The 19,226-nt window shown below is 39.3% G+C and overlaps 1 protein-coding gene across 7 annotated transcripts in view; it reads left to right on the top strand.

Moving 5' to 3' along the window:
• Positions 1-19,226, top strand: part of SPECC1L (sperm antigen with calponin homology and coiled-coil domains 1 like) — a 181,047-nt gene that overhangs the window by 77,424 nt on the left and 84,397 nt on the right. For all 7 annotated transcript variants that reach the window (XR_010318604.1, XM_003419169.3, XM_064272411.1 and 4 more), the window contains 2 exons: positions 1,116-1,279; positions 9,273-9,364. Coding sequence is in view for 6 of the 7 variants with exons in the window: in XM_003419169.3 (XP_003419217.1) it covers positions 1,116-1,279; positions 9,273-9,364 (256 nt within the window). In the remaining variant the exon portion in view is untranslated. The remainder of the gene's footprint in view (positions 1-1,115; positions 1,280-9,272; positions 9,365-19,226) is intronic.

Below are 19,226 nucleotides of genomic sequence, written 5' to 3'. Positions count from 1 at the left end.
ACAGAGCCACCCTTCTTACTGATTTTTTTGGTTTAGGAAAATATAGTAATTTTTCATAAACGTATGTCATCTATGTTAATAAGTCCTACTTTAGTTTTATTTTTTAAAATAAATATGTTAGGTATTTAATTTTAATTTCTAATACAGTAAAAGTCAATAATCTGTGTAAACAAAAGCTCTTTGAGGGCCTCAGTAATTTTTAAGAGTGTAAAGGGGCCCTAAGACCAAGGTGTGATAGTCACTGTTGTTGATTCTTTATTAAAACTTCTGATCATGACAGCTGGCCGAGCATGAGGCCCTGTGGTACACCTTGAGTAAAATGCCCCGCCCGAAGAGCCAACAGGCACCCAAGACATTTTCCTCAGGACTGGAGTAATTTCTGTCCCCTTGTAAACTTCCGTGAGAGTTATATGACACGTAGAAACTCTGCAACTATAATGTCATTCCAGACTAAAACTTTTGTGTTAGTTTGGTGAATTAGAGCCAGCCAGAAAGGAAATGAAATCGATTTTTTGGATGACTCATTATTCATCACGTGGAAGTATCTCATGGAGTCACATTACTAATATGGCTCTCGGCTTTTTTTTTCTTTGTAGAAATTCTATTTGGAGGCTGCAGCAGTTTTGTCATTTTGCTTTTTTAAGAGTGTGGTCTTTGATTTCCGTTTTTTGTACGTCCTCGTGTATGCGTGGCATTTTTGATAGATTCAGGGCAGTTCGTGCAGGTGTGCTGGTGGCTGCACAGACAGTCCGAGAAAGGCCCGCTTCTTACTGCACGGAACCTCAGGTTCCCGTTCTGAGTCAGGATCTTTGGCTAGGCTGCCTCCCACTTTACTTCTAATCGATTAGTGGTATCATCACCTTACACTTACTCAGATGAAAATAGGATTTGATGGTTGCTTAACCTACTTAGAATAACCTGATATAAAAACATAAGTACCATTTCCTGGAATGTGCCAGCAAATGAGAACATTAGCCCAGGTACTTTATTTAGTCTGCTGATACTGCCGTTTTGTGTTTTTAACAAATACTTTCTAATGCGTTTCAGTTGGGAGGGGAAAATGTGTGTCTTCTGGCACATACGTAAGAATGCTCTGATTTCAATATTGTTTCTAGGCAAGAAGAGGAGCGAGGTCGGGTCTATAACTACATGAATGCTGTTGAGAGAGATCTGGCAGCCTTACGACAAGGGATGGGGCTGAGTAGGAGGTCCTCGACGTCCTCAGAGCCAACCCCCACTGTCAAAACCCTCATCAAGTCCTTCGACAGTGCATCTCAAGGTATTTTCTCCCACATTATACCAAGTGCAGACAGTCATATTCACTTACCACGTGTTTCCTGGCTAGTTAGATATTCTTTACCATCTTACTCTCTTAGTCTCATTAGACTTCATATGTAGTATTAATGAGTTAGTCTTTTTTTTTAATTTTTATTGTGCTTTAAGTGAAAGTTTACAAGTCAAGTCAGTCTCTCATACAAAAACTTTGCTATGTACTCCTAGTTGCTCTCTTCTCAATGAGACAGCACACTCCTCTCCACCCCCATTTTCGTGTATATTCAGCCAGCTTCTGTCCCCCTCTGCCCTCCCATCTCCCCTCCAGACAGGAGATGCCCACATAGTCCCATGTGTCTACTTGGTTCAAGAATGCCACTCCTCACCAGTATCATTTTCTATCTCATAGTGCAGTCCAATCCCTGTCAGAAGAGCTGGCTTTGGGAATGGTTCCTGTCTTGGGCTAACAGAAGTTCTGGGGACCATGACCTCCGGGGTCCTTCTAGTCTCAGTCAGACCATTAAGTCTGGTCTTTTTATGAGAATTTGAGGTCTGCATCCCACTGCACTCCTGCTCCCTCAGGGATTGTCTTTTGTGTTCCCTGTCAGGGCAGTCATCGGTTGTAGCTAGGTACCATCTAGTTCTTGTAGTCTTAATGAGTTAGTCTTAATAAAAGGTGAATTTCAGTAGGAGATTTGGAATCTGTTGAGATTCAGAGGTCTTAATTCAGACCTGTTCCTTAACCCCATCAGTGATGCATAGTCTCCCCCTTGGTAGGTCACACACATTTCCGTACTTTGTTTTTTCTCCTAAATTTTACTTATTTGTTGTTGTTGTTGAGAATATACACAGGAAAACATATGCCAATTCAATAGTTTCTACATGTACAATTCAGTGACACCGATTACATTCTTTGAGTTGTGCAGCCATTCTCACCTTCCTTTTCTGAGTTGTTCCTCCTCCGTTAACATAAACTCATTGCTCCCCCCCAGGTTCCTATCTAACCTTTTAAGTTGCTGTTATCAATTTGATCTCATGTAGATCTTAAAAGATAATAATGCTCACAGCAGACCATTTTTACTGGTTAAGCTAAATTGTTTGATTTTGAGAAGACTTCAGGGAATATTTTTGGTTTAAGGTTTAAAGATTATCTCAGGGCAGTAGTTTTGGGGGTTCATCCAGTGTCCATGGCTCTAGAATGGAATCCGTGAGATTTTGAAATTCTGTTCTGCATCTTCCTGCTTTTGATCAGGGTTCTTCTATGGAATGTTTGATCAAAGTGTTCAATAATGGTAGCTGGGCACCATCTAGTTCTTCTGGTCTCATGGCAAAGGAGGCAGTTGTTCATGAGGCAGTTAGCCACACCTTCCATTTCCTTCTGTTCTTGACTCTCCTCCTTCTGTTGCTCCAGGTGAATAGAGACCAGTTGTAGGGCCTTGGAAGGCCACCTGCTCTTGTAAGATCCCAGGTACTTCGCCACGAACTAGGAGGTAGAAGAAGCACTAAACACGTCACTAGGCCAGTTAACTGGGATGCCCCGTGAAAACATGACCTAAAAACCTCCAAACCAAGGAACTACATCCCGTGGGGTTTTTGGTTATATATAAGCAGCCTCAGCAGCTACTCCTTTTTGTTGTTGTTGTAAATATATATATCGCACCACTTTGGCCAGTTCAGCTTTTTACAAGTGTACAGCTTATTGACAGCAACTACAATAACCATACCCTTAATTGAGAAACCGTGGCGGTGTAGTGGTTAAGTGCTACGGCTGCTAACCAAAAGGTGGGCAGTTCGAATCCAGCAGGCACTCCTTAGAAACTCTATAGGGCAGTTCTACTCTTTCCTCTAGGGTCGCTGTGAGTTGGAATCAACTCGATGGCAGTGGGTTTGGTTTTTTTGGTTTTATCCTTAATCAGTGCAGTTTTTCCATTACCTCCCCCACTTCAGCCCCTGGTAATTGCTAATAAACTTTAGTCTCTGTATGTTTGCCTTTTCTTATCTTTTTATATAAGTGAGGTCATACAATATCTGTCCTTTTGTGATTGGCTTATTTCGCTCAGCATGTCTTCAAGTTCCATCCATACTGTAGCATGTGTCAAGACTTTGTTTCTCCTACTGGCTGAGTAGTATTCCATTATATGCATGTACCACATTTTGTTTATCCATTCAGCTATTGATGGGCATTTAGGTTGTTTACACCTTTTGGCTGTTATGAATAGTGCTGCAGTGAACATTGGTGTACAAGTCTCTTTGGGTTTCTGCTTTCAAGCCTTCTGGGTATCTACATAGGAGTGGAATTGCTGGGTCATATGGTAGTTCTATTTTTAGTTTTTTGAGGAACCACCACACTGTTTTCCACAATGGCTGTACCATTTTGCATTTCCACCAGCTGTGGATAAAGGTTCTAGTTTGCAAACATCCTTGCCAACATTTGTTATTTTCTGGGTTTTTTTTTTTTTTTTTAATCTTAACCATCCTAGTGGGAGTGAAATGGTACCTCATTGTGATTTTGATTTGCATCTCTCTAATGAAAAGATGCTCAGCATCATTAATGGTAAATGATGCTGAGCATCTTTTCATGTGTTTCTTGGCCATTTGAAAGTCCTGCTTGGTGAAATGTCTATTCAGGTCCTTTGCCTATTTTATAATTGGGTTATTTGTCTTTTTGTTTTTAAGTTGTCAAAATTTTATATATATTTTGGTTCTTAGATGCTTAGTAGATGTATGGTTTCTGAAGGTGTTCCCCAGTTGATAGCTTGTCGTTTTACCTTTTTGGTAAAGTTTTTTGAAGAACAAAAGTTTTTAATTTTTGTGAGGTTCCACTTATGTATTTTATCTTTTGCTCTTTGTGCTTTTGTTGTTATATTAGACAATCCATTGTTAAAAACCAGGCCTGGCATCATTGCCCCCGCATTTTCTTCTAGGAATTTTATGGTTTTAGCTTACACATGTAGGTTCTTAGCCCATTTTGAATTTGTTTTTGTGTATGATGTGAGGCATGGATCCTGTTTCATTTTTCTGTATGTGGAAATCCAGTTTTCCCAACACACTTTATTGAAGAGACTCTTCTTTCCCCATCAAATGAACTTAGTACCCTTGTGAAAAATCAGTTGACCGTAGATATGTGGATTTGTTTCTAGACTCACAATTCTGTTCCATTGATCTGTGCATCTATTGTTATACTGGTACCAGACTCTTTTGATTACAGTAGCTGTATAGTACGTTTTAAAATTAGGAAGGGTGAGTCCTCTGCCTTTGTTCTTCTCTCTCAACATTGCTTTAGCTATTCGGGGCCTCTTGCCATTCCACATAAAGTTGTGGTTTGGCTTTTTGGTTTCTGTAAAGAAGGCTGATCAGGATTGTGTTGAATCCATAGATCACTTTGGGTAGTATTGACATCTTAACAATACTAGGTCTTCTAATCCATGAACATGGAACATCTTTCAATTTATTTAAGTCTTCTTTAATCTTTCAGCAGTGTTTTAGACTTTTGACGGTGTAAGTCCTTTACATACCTGGTTAGGTTTATTCCCAGGTATTTTGTTTTCTGAGATGCTATTATAAATGTGATTGATTTGTTCATTTCCCTTTCATATTGCTCATTCTGGTGTATAGAAACTCAGCTGATATTTGTTCGTTGACCTTGTACCCTGCAACTTTGCTAAATTCCTCTAGTAGCTCTAGAAGTTTTCTTATGGAGTCTTTGGGGTTTTCTATCTGCGAATAGAGATAATTTTCCTTCTTCTTTTCCAGTCTGGATACCTTTTCTTACTTTTTCTTGTCTTACTGCTCTGGCTAGGGCTTCTAATACAATATTGAAAAGAAGTGCTGAGAGTGGGCACCCTTGTCTTGTTTCTGACTTCAAGGGGAAAGTATAAGGGATAGTAGTAAGGTATGCAGCCTTGATAATTCTAATTATGTTGTCCTTCATGTTTTTAAATAAGAAATATATAAAAAGCAAGGATAAAATTATGTTACTGGGCACATGAAATATGAATATAATTAGTGATAAGAACAACAAAAGGGGGGAGGGAGAGAAATGGTAGAGATATAGAACTTTTTGTATGTTACTGAAGTTATGTTGGCACCAACTTATACTGGAATGTTATAAATAGAAGCTCTTAAATGTATTATTCATGTTAACCACTAAGAAAATATATAAAAAGCATGCACAAAAGAAAAGGAAAAGGGAACCAGAATGACTCACCACAGTAAACCAACAAAACACAAAAGCAAGCAGTAGCAAAAGGCAAAGAAGGCTTAAGACACACAGAAAACGAATAACAAATGGAAGAAGTAAGTCCCTTCTTATTGGTAATTTATTGGTAGTGTAAGTGGACTTAATGCTCCAAATGGCAGAATAGGTTAAAAAAAAAAAAAAATGATCCAACTATCTTCTGTTTACAGGAGACATACCTTAGACCCAAGGATACAAATAGGTTGAAAGTGGAAGGATGGAAAAAAATATTATGTGTAAGCAATAACCAAAAGAGATTAGGGTGGCAATCTTAATATCAGACAAAGTAGACTTTAAGAAAAAACCTGTTAGAAGAGATAAAGATGGACATTATATTATGATAAAAGGATCAATTAATCAAGAAGATTTAACAGTCATAAATATATATGCACCCAACATCAGAGCCCCTAAATATATAAAGCAAATACTGATAGAATTGAAGGAAAAATAGATAGCACTACAGTAATAGTTGGGAACTTCAATACACCACCTTCAATATTGGACAGAACATCTAGAAAGAAGATCAACAAGGAATCAGAGGATCTGAATGATACAATAAACCAACTAGACTTAACAGACATATATAGAACCCTCCACACAACGACAGCACAATATACATTCTATTCTAATATACATGGATCATTCTGCAGGATAGACCACACGTTAGGTCAGAAAGCAAGTCTTGGTAAATTGTAAAAGAATGAAATCATACAGAGTATTTTTTCTGACCACAATGGAGTGAAGCTAGAAATCAATAACAGGAAGAAGAAATCAAAACAAAAAAACTGGAAAGTACACAGACACAGAAATTAAATAACACACTATTAAACTACCAATGGGTCAAAGAAGAAATCACAGATTTCTTAGCGTCAAATGAAAATGAAAGCACAATATACCAATATCTATGGGATGCAGCAAAGGAAATTCTTAGAGGGAAACTTATAGCAGTAAATGCCTTCATGAAAAAAAAAAAAAAAAAACAGAAAGATCTCAAATCAACAGCCTAACTCAGCAGCTGTCCGAACTAGAAAGACAAGAGCAAACTAACCCTAAATCTACCAAAAGAAAGGAAATAACAAAAATTAGAGCATAAATAAATAAAACAGAAAAACAATAGAATCAATAAAACCAGAAATTGGTTCTTCGAAAAGATCAATAAAACTGACAGACCTTTAGCTAGACTGACAAAAAGAAAAGATGTAAACAACCAAAATAAGAAACGAAAGAGGGGACATTACAACTGACCCGATAGAAATAAGGAGGATTGTGACAGAATATTACGAACAATTGTACAGCAACAAACTGGATAACCTAGATGAAGTGGACAAATTCTTACAAGGACACGAACCTCCCAGAATGACTCAAGAGGAAATAGAAAGTCTCAGCAGACCCCTAACAAGTGAAGAGATTGAATCAGTGATCAAAAACCTCCCAACAAAAAAAAGCCCTGGACCAGATGGCTTCACTGGGAAAGTCCAACATTTAGAGAAGAATTGATATCAGTACTGTTTAAACTCTTCCAAAAGATCGAGAAGGAAGAAATACTCCCTATTTCATTTTATGAAGCAAACATTACCCTGATACCAAAAGCAGACACAAACACAAGAAAAGAAAACTATAGGCCAATATCTCTTATGAATATAGAAGCAAAAATCCTCAATAAAATACTAACAAACAGAATCCAATAGCATATTAAAAGGGTCATACACCATGACTAGGCTTTATTCCCGGAATGCAGGGGTGGTTCACCATTAGAAAATCAATCAACATAATACATCACATCAGTAGAACAAAGGAAAAGAACCACGTGATCCTCTCTATGGATGCAGAAAAAGCATTTGATAAGATCCAACGCTCTTTCTTTATGAAAACCTTCGATAATATTGGAATAGAAGGGAAATTCCTCAGTATGATTCAGGGCATATATGAAAGGCCAACAGCCAACATTATTCTTAATGGAGAAAGACATTCCCATGACTTTCAAGTCTCTTCTCTCTGCCTGATAACTTCCAGATGTAAAACTCCAGGCCTTCCCCCCACTCCTCTAATTTCGTATATTCAAATATCTTCTTGACATCAGCAGTCAGGTGTTTCCTAGACTTCTTATACATCCCAAACCAAACTCTGGTCCCTCAGTAAATGATGGCAAAACCATTCTGCCCACTACTGAAGCCAGAAATTTAGGAATCTTCTTTAAATCCTTCATTTTCCTCACCCCTACATCAAATCCATTAGCAAGCCTACCTATTTCAGCCTCCAACATATATATCTTGACTCTGTTTTCTTTTCAAGTAACACAGTCTCTGGTCCAAGCCACCATCAACTAGAAATTTCAGAACCTCCTAACAAATCTCCCTGTTTTCTTCTCATGGGAGATCTTTTCTTGTTTAAAATTCCTTAATTGTTTTATTAGAGCTTGAATGAAATTAAGATCATTCGCCTTGCCTGCAGGACCTAACCTCTGCCTGTCTCTCACCTCAGTTGAGTCACATCCTGCCCTCCCACAAATGCTTTCGTTCTGAACCAGCCAAGCTGTTTTACACAGGCTCCTCTCTCTGCCTGGAAGCCCCCTCCCCTCCGTCAAATGCCTGGCTCCTTTTCGTCTCTAATCTTCGCAGCTCTGGGCAGGGGAAAGAGATGTAGATTTTTTAAACGGTTGATTCTAATATGTCCTAAAGCTGAATTTCTTCATTTATAAACGCTTTAAACTTCTATTTTATTTTTTCTTATTATTGTTGAGAATATACATAGTAGAATATATACCAATTTAACAGTTTTTACATGTATAATTCAGTGACTTTGATTACATTCTTCGAGTTGTGCAATCATTCTTACCGTCTTTTCTTAGTTGCTCCTCCCTCATTAACATAAAACTCACTACCCCCTAAGTTTCCTATCTCATCTTTCGGGTTGCTGCTGTCAGTTTGATCCCATATAGATAGTTCTTAAAAGAGCGTGATGTTCAAAGTAGACATTCTTTACTAGTTAAGCTAAACTCTTGTTTGGTTTTAAGAAGACTTCAGGGGATTTTTTTTAGTTTAAAATTTAAAGATTATCTCAGGGCAATCATTTTGGTAAGTCGTTCTAATGAAAGTAAAATTTTCTAGGATCTGTATCCTGTGATTATACATAAATCTGTTTTCTTTGACTTAAAGCAGGTCAAAAGTCATGCATACAGTCATACACACTGTTGGTAGTAATGTATATTAGTGCAGATATCTTGGAGGTCAGTTAGGCATTATCTCCCAATTTAAAATCTCATATTCATGGCCCCCCAAGTTCTTACACACAATATCATTTTTTTTTTTTTTTTTTGGTAAATAATGACTCGTAATGACCCTGTGGGGCAGAGTAAAACTGCCCCATAGAGTTTCCAAGGCTGTAAATACTTGCAAAAGCAGACTGCCACATCTTTCTCCTTCGGAGCAGCTGATAGGTTTGAACCGCTGATCTTTTGGTTACAGCCATGTGCGTTAACCACGGTGCCACCAGGGTTCCTTATAATGTAATTAAATAGCAAAAATGACTGGCATAGCCAGGGTTGGAAATAACATGATTACTTCAGGGAAGCAGAGGATTCACTGGTGGGAGTGGAAGCACTTGGATGCCAGGGCCTAGCTGAGTATTCAGCACAGGGTAGGCATAGTCCAGATGGTTTCCAGGGGAACAGAGAGCAGTGGTTAACTGGTGAATCATTAAGTGAAGATCAGTTAAGAAAACTATTACTGTACTATGATGCATTCATGATTTACTTGTTTTGCAGTACCTAATCCTACTGCAGCTGCAATTCCTCGAACGCCCCTGAGTCCAAGTCCTATGAAAACGCCCCCTGCAGCAGCTGTGTCCCCTATGCAGGTAAGTGCCTGTGATCGTGGGAGGCTTGCATGGCAGGGAGGCAGACTCTAAAGGTAAAGTCCTCTCTTTCAGAATCATTCACACATAGGTCAGGTGGCTACCTCATGAAGATAAAAAATGTCATCTCTGTGACTCATGAAGAATGTATTTGGGATTTGTTTCCTAAAATACTGTGAATATCCTTAATTGAGATAAAGTACATAAAAGTAAATTGTGTTATTTCTTTTGATAAACTGTGATAATAATGATAGCTAACAATTACTGAGCACTTACTATGTGCGTTTCACTGCTCCAAATGCTTTATAATGTTAATCATTAAATCCTTACAACAACTTTATTGGGTGTTAGATGCTATCATTATCTCCAGTTTTCAGATGTGGAAAATGAGGCACAGAAAAGCAGGGCTTCAGACTGGCACTTCCTGATTGATTCACGGCCGCAGAAGAGAAATTGGAACAGACTGGAATTTTTAAAATTTGGGTGACCCAGAACAGTAACCAGAAAGGAAAAATGATGGGTGGAAGACCTGCTGGAAACTTAGTCTCCCTCGTAGAAATGAGAGCGGCATACCAGTTGCCTAGCAACCCAGTCTCTTGCACATGGGATTTTGAGCAGAGTTGAAAACAGCGGTGCTCTGCTTAAAGATGACAGTGGTACTAATGGTAAACAGAGATACTAATGGTAATAATTGGCCAGACCTTTGAATATGTGTTGCTCTTCACAGTCTTGCCAATAATCCAGTTTCATGTCTCTTGACCACGCCTCTTCCAAGTCTTTCATTCCAGGGCTTCGACCTATAATTTTTCCTGTTCTGGTTATTGTCCCTGAACACTAAAAGTGTAACAATTTGGGTCTGAACTGGTTCCAACCTGTTCAAAGCCCTGCAGAAAAGTTAAGTAATTTGTGCAGGGTCGTACAAAGTGATTTAAACCAAGTGGTGTGGCTTCAGAGACTACGCTGTCAACTACTATACCAAGATATTTCTGTAAGTGGACATGTTGGCATGTCTCAGCCTTTTATACATAGCAAACCACTTGAAATTTAGTGCTTAAAGCAGTAGTAGTTTATTATTTCTTGCATTTCTTTGAGTTGACTGGGCAGTTCTTTGCTGGATTTGCCTGGGCCTGCTCCTCAGTTGCACTCAGACCAAGGGTGGGCCTGGCCTAAGCTCAACAGGGATGGCTGGGCCTCTTTCTCCATGTTGTCTTCACTTCAGACTTCTTCATGGCGTGATATTTCAGGCTTCCAAGAGAGTGAAAGTGGAAGTTAACAGAGCCTCTTAAGACCTAGGCTCAGAAGCTGCACATTACTTTTATCCCATTCTTTTGGTGCAAACAAGTTACAAGGCCAGCTGTCCCATTCTTTTGGTGCAAACAAGTCTTGAGGCCAGCAGAGAGTTAGTGTGGGAGAGAAAGGTCTGCACCAGGCATGAGTTCAGAGAAATGTGATTCACTGGGGGCCATTTTATAACAGCCTGGCACAGGGCATTACTAATCCTTGTTGTGACTGTGGAAATGCAGACCAGAAGCGGGGCAGAGTTTCTGTTCTATAGTGCCCAAACAACCCTCTCTTTGTGTTCTTGATATAAAGTCACTTTCAGAAAAGAGAAGCTGAGGTGACATATTTCCATATAGTTGAGAGTAGCCATAAGAAAAATGGCCTGAAACCTAGCACCCTGTGATGCAGCCTTGGCCTTGCCTCTTCCCCTAAAGTAATAGGATTTGGGAGCATTTTCTTTTTGAGTGGAGACTTTTGTGCTGCTAACTATTGGCCTTGTGTTTAGTAAGTGAACTTTTTCACTTTGTGAAACTTAGAGTAAAATCATGCTCCCTTTGCATTTATAATGCTGCAAGCTAGTGGCTTTGCATTACGTTTATATAGAAGATGTTATATTGTTAATTTAAAAGGAAGGTGAGAGGAATTGCATGTTCCATTTACAGATTTAATGCTTTTTATATGCTCTCTATTAATCAAAAATTTTCTAAAGACGTAAATAAACGGGGCAAAACATAATTTCAGAGGCTAAATTTCTCAAAGTGTCCTGTGAGCGGTGGTTCCTTGAAGTTTTATGAACAGGGCCTCACTTTTTAAATCTCTCTAAACATAGAAGATAAAAAATGTCATCTCTATGACTCAATAAATTCAACAATTACAAGCCACACTGGAGTAGCCTTTTAGTACTTTACTAGTTAGCACAGTGCTTCTCAAACCCAATTGGAGAGTTTCTAAACACATGGACTCCCAGGCCTTATCCTCGTGAACCAGAACCTCTGAGGAGTAAGGTCCATGACTGGAATTGTTGATTCTTCAAAACTCTCTGTGTGGGAATTCCCCTTCTGACCATGCGGGAGTGTGGTACGATGGATCGTTTTTGTGTGGCTTTTCTTGCCATGGTCTTGTAACTCTCACCCAAGTGATTGAGCAGGATGGTGCAAATAAGGTAATTATGGCCCACCAAAGGAATTGGTCAGTTTTGTCATCCTGCTAGGCCTAAAATGAACCATCCCAGAGGCGGAAAGGAGAAGATCTCACCACCACCAAGGAAGAAGAGCCTAGATCGAAGTGTGTCCTTTGGACCTGGGATCCCTGCACTGAGCAACTTCTGAAACCAGGAGACGGAGATCGAGCATGAAAGAGGAGAGCTATAACACTGCAGACAGCAAGAAGTGGTGGCAATAAAACAGTGGCAAGAGAAACCAGCAGGAGACAGCACAATGGGCTTCCCGGCGCACTGAGTGAGAAAGCCAAGTGCCTCTGAGCACTTACTGGCAGGGCTAAAAGAGCTTTGTGACACTTGTCCAAGCCCAGTAGAGGCTGAGGTGCCAGAGAGAGGCATGCTTGCAGCATGACTGGGAAGAGACTGTCCTGATGGAAGAACTGTATCCTGAGTGTTACTGAGCCTGAATTGTAACCTCTTATTTCCCTAATAAACCCCATAATGGTGAGTATTGTCAGTGAGTTCTGCATGGCCATTGTAATGAATTATTGAAGAGAAGTAGAGCCGTGGGAGGGATGGTTGGTGTCAGGATTGGTAAAGACTATGGAGAAAGGAGGCATGTCTGAACTCCACCTCATAGGAGTCAGCCTTGGGCTGTTGATCTTTTTTTTTACGGGGGGAGGGGCTGTTGATCTGGATTCTCCTTCCCCCTTGTGAAGTTAGAGGCTGTCAGACACCGCACACATGGCAATTTTACAGGGAGTAACGGGCTGAATTATCCTGCCACCCACAAATAACTACAAAGCTGGACAAAATATAAGAAACAGTTATTTTCAGATATTGTACAACAGGCAGTACTACACTGTGATCCCTGAAAAAAGGGAAAGAAATGAAGTGAGTTCTACAGCAGTCTACATACTTTTCATGGAGGCAATTTCTAGATGGTGGCACAGGAATGATGACACACACGGAACAGGGAGGGGAAAGCAGTTTGATTTGAGGACACACAAATCAATGTTCAGGGAAAACGAGACTGCTAGAATTTTTAGAGCAGAGTGCATAGGAGGAGGGAATTAAACAGAGAAAGGGGTCCAGAAATCTGTGGAGGCATTCACTTGAGTCTTCACCTGAATGGCAGTCTGTCCAGGCATAGAATGAAACCCCATGAGGCCAGGCAAGAACAATTTCCCAGGAAAGACCAGTTACTAGGGAGCTGTCAAACACACTTCCCATAGTTCGTACGGGGCAGGGAATCATTTGAGGTTTCACCAGCCACTGTGGAGAAATCTCTCTGAATACATAGGACGTTGAGTAGAGGCTCCTGAAGGGCTGTACCTTAAAGTGGAACTAAATAGCCCTGCTAAATGCTATTCCAAATCTTCCTTAAAAGACATTAAGAGTAAGCCTCAAAAGGACCAAGGAGATCCATAAATAGCAGTGGTAGGCAGACTCTAAAATGCCTCCCAATGATCCTTGCCGCCTGATATTCACACCTGTATAATCTACACATGTGGAGTGTTGGCTGGACTTCATGACTCCCTTCTAATGAATAGAATATGGCAAAAGTGATAAGATGTCACTTCCAAGGTTAGGTTATAAAATAATTGGCTCTGTCTTGAGCATTCCTCTTTGTCCTGGGGGAACCCAGTTGCTATGTTGTGAGTCAGTGCTGTGGAGAGGCTCACGTAGATAAGCTTGGAAGCAGATCTGAAACTTGCCAACAGCCATGTACATGACCTTGGAAACAGCTCTTCCCCCAACCTTTCTTTTTATTTATTATTATTACTTTTTTAATGTGCTTTAAGTGAAAGTTTATAATTCAGATCACTTTCTCATACAAAAACTTACATACACATTGTTATGTGACCCTAGTTGCTCTCCCTATAATGTGCCAGCACACTCTTTCTCTCCACCCTGTATTTCCCGTGTCCATTCAACCAGCTCCTGTCCCCTTCTGCCTTCTCATCTCACCTCCAGACAGGAGCTACCCACCTCGTCTCATGTATCTACTTGAGCTAAGAAGCACACTTCTCGACAGGATCGTTTTATGCCTTATAGTCCAGTCTAAACTTTGTCTGTGAAGAATTGGCCTTGGGAATGGTTTTAGTTTTGGGCTAACAGAGTCTGGAGGCCATGATCTCTGGGGTACCTCCAGTCTCAGTCACACCATTAAGTCTGGTCTTTTTACTAGAACTTGAGGTCTGCATCCCACTTTTCTCCTGCTTCGTCAGGGATTCTCTGTTGTATTCCCTGTCAGGGCAGTCTTTGGTGGTAGCTGGGCACCATCTGGTTCTCCTAGTCTCAGGCTGATGGAGTCTATGGTTTATTTGGCCCTTTCTGTCTCTTGAGATCATATTGTCCTTGTGTCTTTGGTGTTCTTCATTCTTCTTTGCTCCGGGTGGGTTGAGAACAATTGATGCATCTTAGATGGCCGCTTGCTAGCTTTTAAGACCCCAGATGCTACTCACTAAAGTGGGATGCAGAACGTTTTCTTAATACACTTTGTTATACCAATTGACCTAGATGTTCCCTGAAACCATGGTCCCCAGACCCCCGTCCCTGCTAGTCTGTGCCTTAAAGTGATTGGTTATATTCAGAAAACTTCTTAGCTTTTCGTTTAGTCCAGTAGCACTGACGTCCTCTGTATTATGTGTTGTCCTTCCTGTCACCGAAAATAATTCTTATCTACTGTCTAACTAGTGAATACCCCCATCCCTCCCTCCCTCCCCACCCTCGTAATTATCAAAGAATGTTTTCTTCTGTATTTAAACCTTATCTTGAGTTCTTATAATAGTGGTCTCATATAATATTTGTCCTTTTGCGACTGACTAATTTCACTCAGCATAATGCCTTCCATATTCATCCATGTTATAAGATGTTTCACAGATTCGTTCTTTATCGTTGCATGGTATTCCATTGTGTGAATATTCCATAATTTGTTTATCCATTCATCCTTTGATGGGCACCTTTGTTGTTTCCATCTTTTTGGTATTGTAAATGGTGGTGCAGTGAACACAGGTGTGCATGTATCTATTCGTGTGAAGGCTCTTATTTCTCTAGGATATGTTCCAAGGAGTGAAATTGCAGGATCATATGGTAGTTCTGTTTCTAGCTTTTTAAGGAAGCGCCAAATCAATTTCCAAAGTGGTTGTACCATTTTACATTCCTACTAGCAGTGTATAAGTGTTCCAATCTCTCCACAACCTCTCCAACATTTATTATTTTGCATTTTTTGGATTAATGCCAGCCTTGTTGGAGTGAGATGGTATCTCATCATATTGATTTGCATTTCTCTAATGATCCTAAGCATTTCCTCATGTATCTGGTAGCCACTTGAATGTTTTCTCTGGTGAAGTGCCTGTTCATATCCTTTGCCCATTTTTAAATTGGTTCATTTGTCTTTTTGTTTTTGAGGTTTTGCAGTATCTTGTAGATTTTAGAGATTAGATGCTGATTAGATTTGTTGTACCCAAAAATTTTTTTTCTAGTCCGTAGGTTTTGGGGGTTGTCTTTTTACTCTTTTGGTGAAGTCTTTGGATGAGCATAAGTGTTTGAATTTTAGGAGCTCCCAGTTATCTAGTTTCTTTTCTGGTGTTTGTACATTGTTAGTAATGTTTTATATATTCTTTATGCCATGTGTTAGGGTTCCTAGCATTGTCCCTATTTTTTCTTCCATATCTTTATCGTTTTAGATTTTATATTTAGGCCTTTGATCCATTTTGAGTTAGTTTTTGTGCATGGTGTGAGGAATGGGTCTTGTTTCATTTTTTGCAGATGGATATTCAGCTGTGCCAGCACCGTTTGTTAAAGAGACTGTCTTTTCCCCATTTAACAGACCTCGGGCCTTTGTCAGATATCAGCTGCTCATAGATGGATGAATTTGTCTGGATTCTCAGTTCTGTTCCATTGGTCTATGTGTCTGTTGTTGTACTGGTACCAGGCTGTTTTGACTACTGTGGCTGTATAATAGGTTCTAAAATCAAGTAGTGTGAGGCCTCCCACTTTGTTCTTCTTTTTCAGTAATGCTTTACTTATCCAGGGCCTTTTCCCTTTCCATATGAAGTTGGTGATTTGTTTCTCCATCTCATTAAAAAATGTCGTTGGAATTTGGATCAGGATTGCATTGTATCTATAGATCACTTTGGGTAGAATAGACATTTTCACAATGCTGAGTCTTCCTATCCATGATCAAGGTATGTTTTTCCACTTGTGTAGGTCTCTTTTGGTTTCTTGCAGTAGCGTCTCGTAGATTTCTTTGTATAGGTCTTTTACGTCAGATTTATTCCTAAGTATTTTATCTTCTTGGGGGCTGTTGTAAATGGTTTCCTCTTTGATGTTCTTTTTGTTGGTGTAGAGGAATCCAACTGATGTTTATATGTTTATCTTGTTCTAGTAGTTTTCTTGTGGATTCTTTAGGGTTTTCTGTGTATAATAAGATAGTATCATCTGCAAATAGTGATACTTTTACTTCTTCCTTACCAATTTCGATGCACTTTCTTTCTTTTTCTAGCTTAATAGCTCTGGCTAGGACCTCCAGCACAATGTTGAATAAGAGCGGTGATAAAGGGCATCTTTGTCTGGTCCCTGTTCTCAAGGGGAATGCCTTTAGACTCTCTCCTTTTAGAATGATGTTGACTGTTCTCTTTGTATAAATGTCCTTTATTATGCTGAGGAATTTCCCTTCTATTCCTATTTTGCTGAAAGTTTTTGTCATGAATGGGTGTTGAACTTTGTCAAATGCCTTTTCCGCATCAGTTGGTAAGATCATGTGGTTCCTGTCTTTTGTTTTATTTATGTGATGAATTACATTAATTGTTTTTCTAATGTTAAACCATCCCTGCATACCTGGTATGAATCCCACTTCGTCATGGTGAACTGTTTTTTTGTTATATTGTTGAATTCTGTTGGCTAGAATTTTGTTGTGGGTTTTTGCTTCTAAGTTCATAGGGATATAGGTCTGTAATTTCCTTTTTTTATGGTGTTGTTGCCTGGTTTTGGTATAAGAGTCATGCTGGCTTCATAGAATGAGTTTGGGAGTATTCTATCCTTTTCTGTACTCTAAAATACCTTTAGTAGAGTAGTGGTGTTAACTCCTCTCTGCAAGTTCTCCAGTGAAGCCATCAGGGCCAAAGTTTTTTTTTGGGAGTTTTTAAATTACCTTTTCAATCTTTTCTTTTGTTATAGGTTTATTTAGTTGTTCTACCGCTGTTTGTGTTAGTTTAGGTAGGTAGTGTGTTTCTAGAAATTTGTCCATTTCCTCTACATTTTCAAATTTGTTGAGTACAATTTTTCACAGTATTCTGTTGTGATTCTTTTAATTTCAGTTGGGTCTGTTGTGGTATCTCCCATCTCATTTCTTATTTGGGTTATTTGCTTCCTCTCCTGTTTTTCTTTTGTCAATTTGGCCAATGCTTTATGAATTTTTGTCAGTCTTTTCAGAGAACCAGCTTTTGGTCTTGTTAACTCTTTCAATTGTTTTTCTGTTCTATATTTCATTTAATTCTGCTCTAATTTTTGGTACTTGCGTCTGGTTCCTGAAGGCTTCTTTTGCTGCTCTCTTTCTATTTGTTTGAGTTGTAGGGCTGATGTTTTTGTTTTGGGCCTTTCTTCTTTTGGGATGTGTGCATTTATTGTTGTACATTGACCTCTGAGCACTGCTTTTGCTGTGTTTCGAAGGTTCTGGTAGGAAGTGTTTTCATTCTCATTTGATTCTATGAATTTCTTTATTCTGTCCTTAATTTCTTCTGTAACCTAGTATTTTTTGAGCAAGGTGTTGTTCAGTTTCCATGTGTTAGATTTTTTGTCCCTTGCTTTTTCTGTTACTGATTTCTACTCTTACGGGTTTATGGTCAGAAAAGGTGCTTTGTAATATTTCGATGTTTTGGATTCTGTTAAGGCTTGCTTTATGACCTAATATGTGGTCTGTTCTGGAGAATGTTTCATGTGTATTGGAAAAGAAAGTATACTTGACTGCTGTTGCCTCTCACAACCTTGAGGTGACTGCATCCCCAGTGGCATCTTGATTTACAGCCTTAAGAGAAACTCCGAGTCAGGCTCCCTGCTCAACTGTGCCAGATTTCTGATGTATAGAAACTGTGAGACAGTAAATATTTGTTATTTTAAGCCACTAAAGTTTGGGCATAATTTGTCGTACAGCATAGATAACTAATGCAGTACATGTAGTCCCCAACTTATGACATATTCAAGTTATGATGAACTGCACTTATGACCATGTGGTGTTTTTTGTTTTTTTTTACGTCTTATCGTTAGTACTGTGTACTATACCCTGTCCTTACTTACCGACATGGTTAGGTTCTAAAGACCAGATCATTGTATGAAATCAGCATCATGCAAAAATGGAGGATGACCGCATCAGATCATAAAATGGAGGATACACACATCATTACATAGTTGCCACATTACCTCATTACATAACCGCCAAACCACGGAGAATCATGGCCCAGCCAAGATGACACATAACCTTAACCATCACATCCAGCGTTACTTTTGCCTCACGCCTTGGTATTTGTTACTGCCAGACATACGTCAGTAACATGCAAAATAGTTGGATAGTAGATTTTTTTTACTATTGTCGTAAATGCAAAATGTTGAATAACAAGATAGTAAGTGAGGGGAAGGTGAAAGGTGTACATACAATGTTAAAATATATCTTTAGTTTGTATGTAATGTTTCCAACCCTCAAAGTTAAGTAAAGATCAGATTTGTAAAGATACTGATGATGAAAGGCAATAATAATGAGGACTAAAAATAAAAAGATACTTGACTTACATCAGATTTGACTACGAAGGAGTCATAGGGACGGAACCCTGTCGAAAGTCAGGGACTAACTAATTTACCTACCTGCCAGAAAAAGAGTCTCACAATCCTTAGAGCAGCACAACGAAGTACTGGACTCAACAGTGTAAAATCACAATATCCAGCATGAATAAAATTTAATTAGCCAGCAAAGAAGTAGAAAATGTGACCTATGTTGTTGTTAGGTGCCATCGAGTCAGTTGTGCCTCATAGCAACCCTGTGTACAGCACAATGAAACACTGCCCAGTCCTGCGGCATCCTCACAATTGTTGTTATGCTTGATCTGATTGTTGTAGCCACTGTGTCAGTCCATCTCCTTGAGGGTCTTATTCTTTTTCGCTGACCCTGTACTCTACCAAACATGATGTCCTTCTCGAGGGACTGGTCCCTCCTGATAACATGTCCAAAGTACGTGAGACGAAGTCTGACCGTCCTTGCTTCTAATGAGCGTTGTGGCTGTGCTTCTTCCAAGAGAGATTTGTTCATTTTTTTGGCAGTCCATGGTATATTCATTATTGTTCATGGACACCATAATTCAAAGGAATCAATTCTTAGGTCTTCCTTATTCATTTTTCAGCTTTCATATGCATATGAGAACATTGAAAACA

This window comes from Loxodonta africana, chromosome 19, assembly GCF_030014295.1.
Source record: "Loxodonta africana isolate mLoxAfr1 chromosome 19, mLoxAfr1.hap2, whole genome shotgun sequence".
NCBI classification, from domain to species: Eukaryota; Metazoa; Chordata; class Mammalia; order Proboscidea; family Elephantidae; genus Loxodonta; species Loxodonta africana.
The sequence above is the reverse complement of the archived record's forward strand: the minus strand, read 5'-3'. Positions and strand labels throughout refer to the sequence as shown.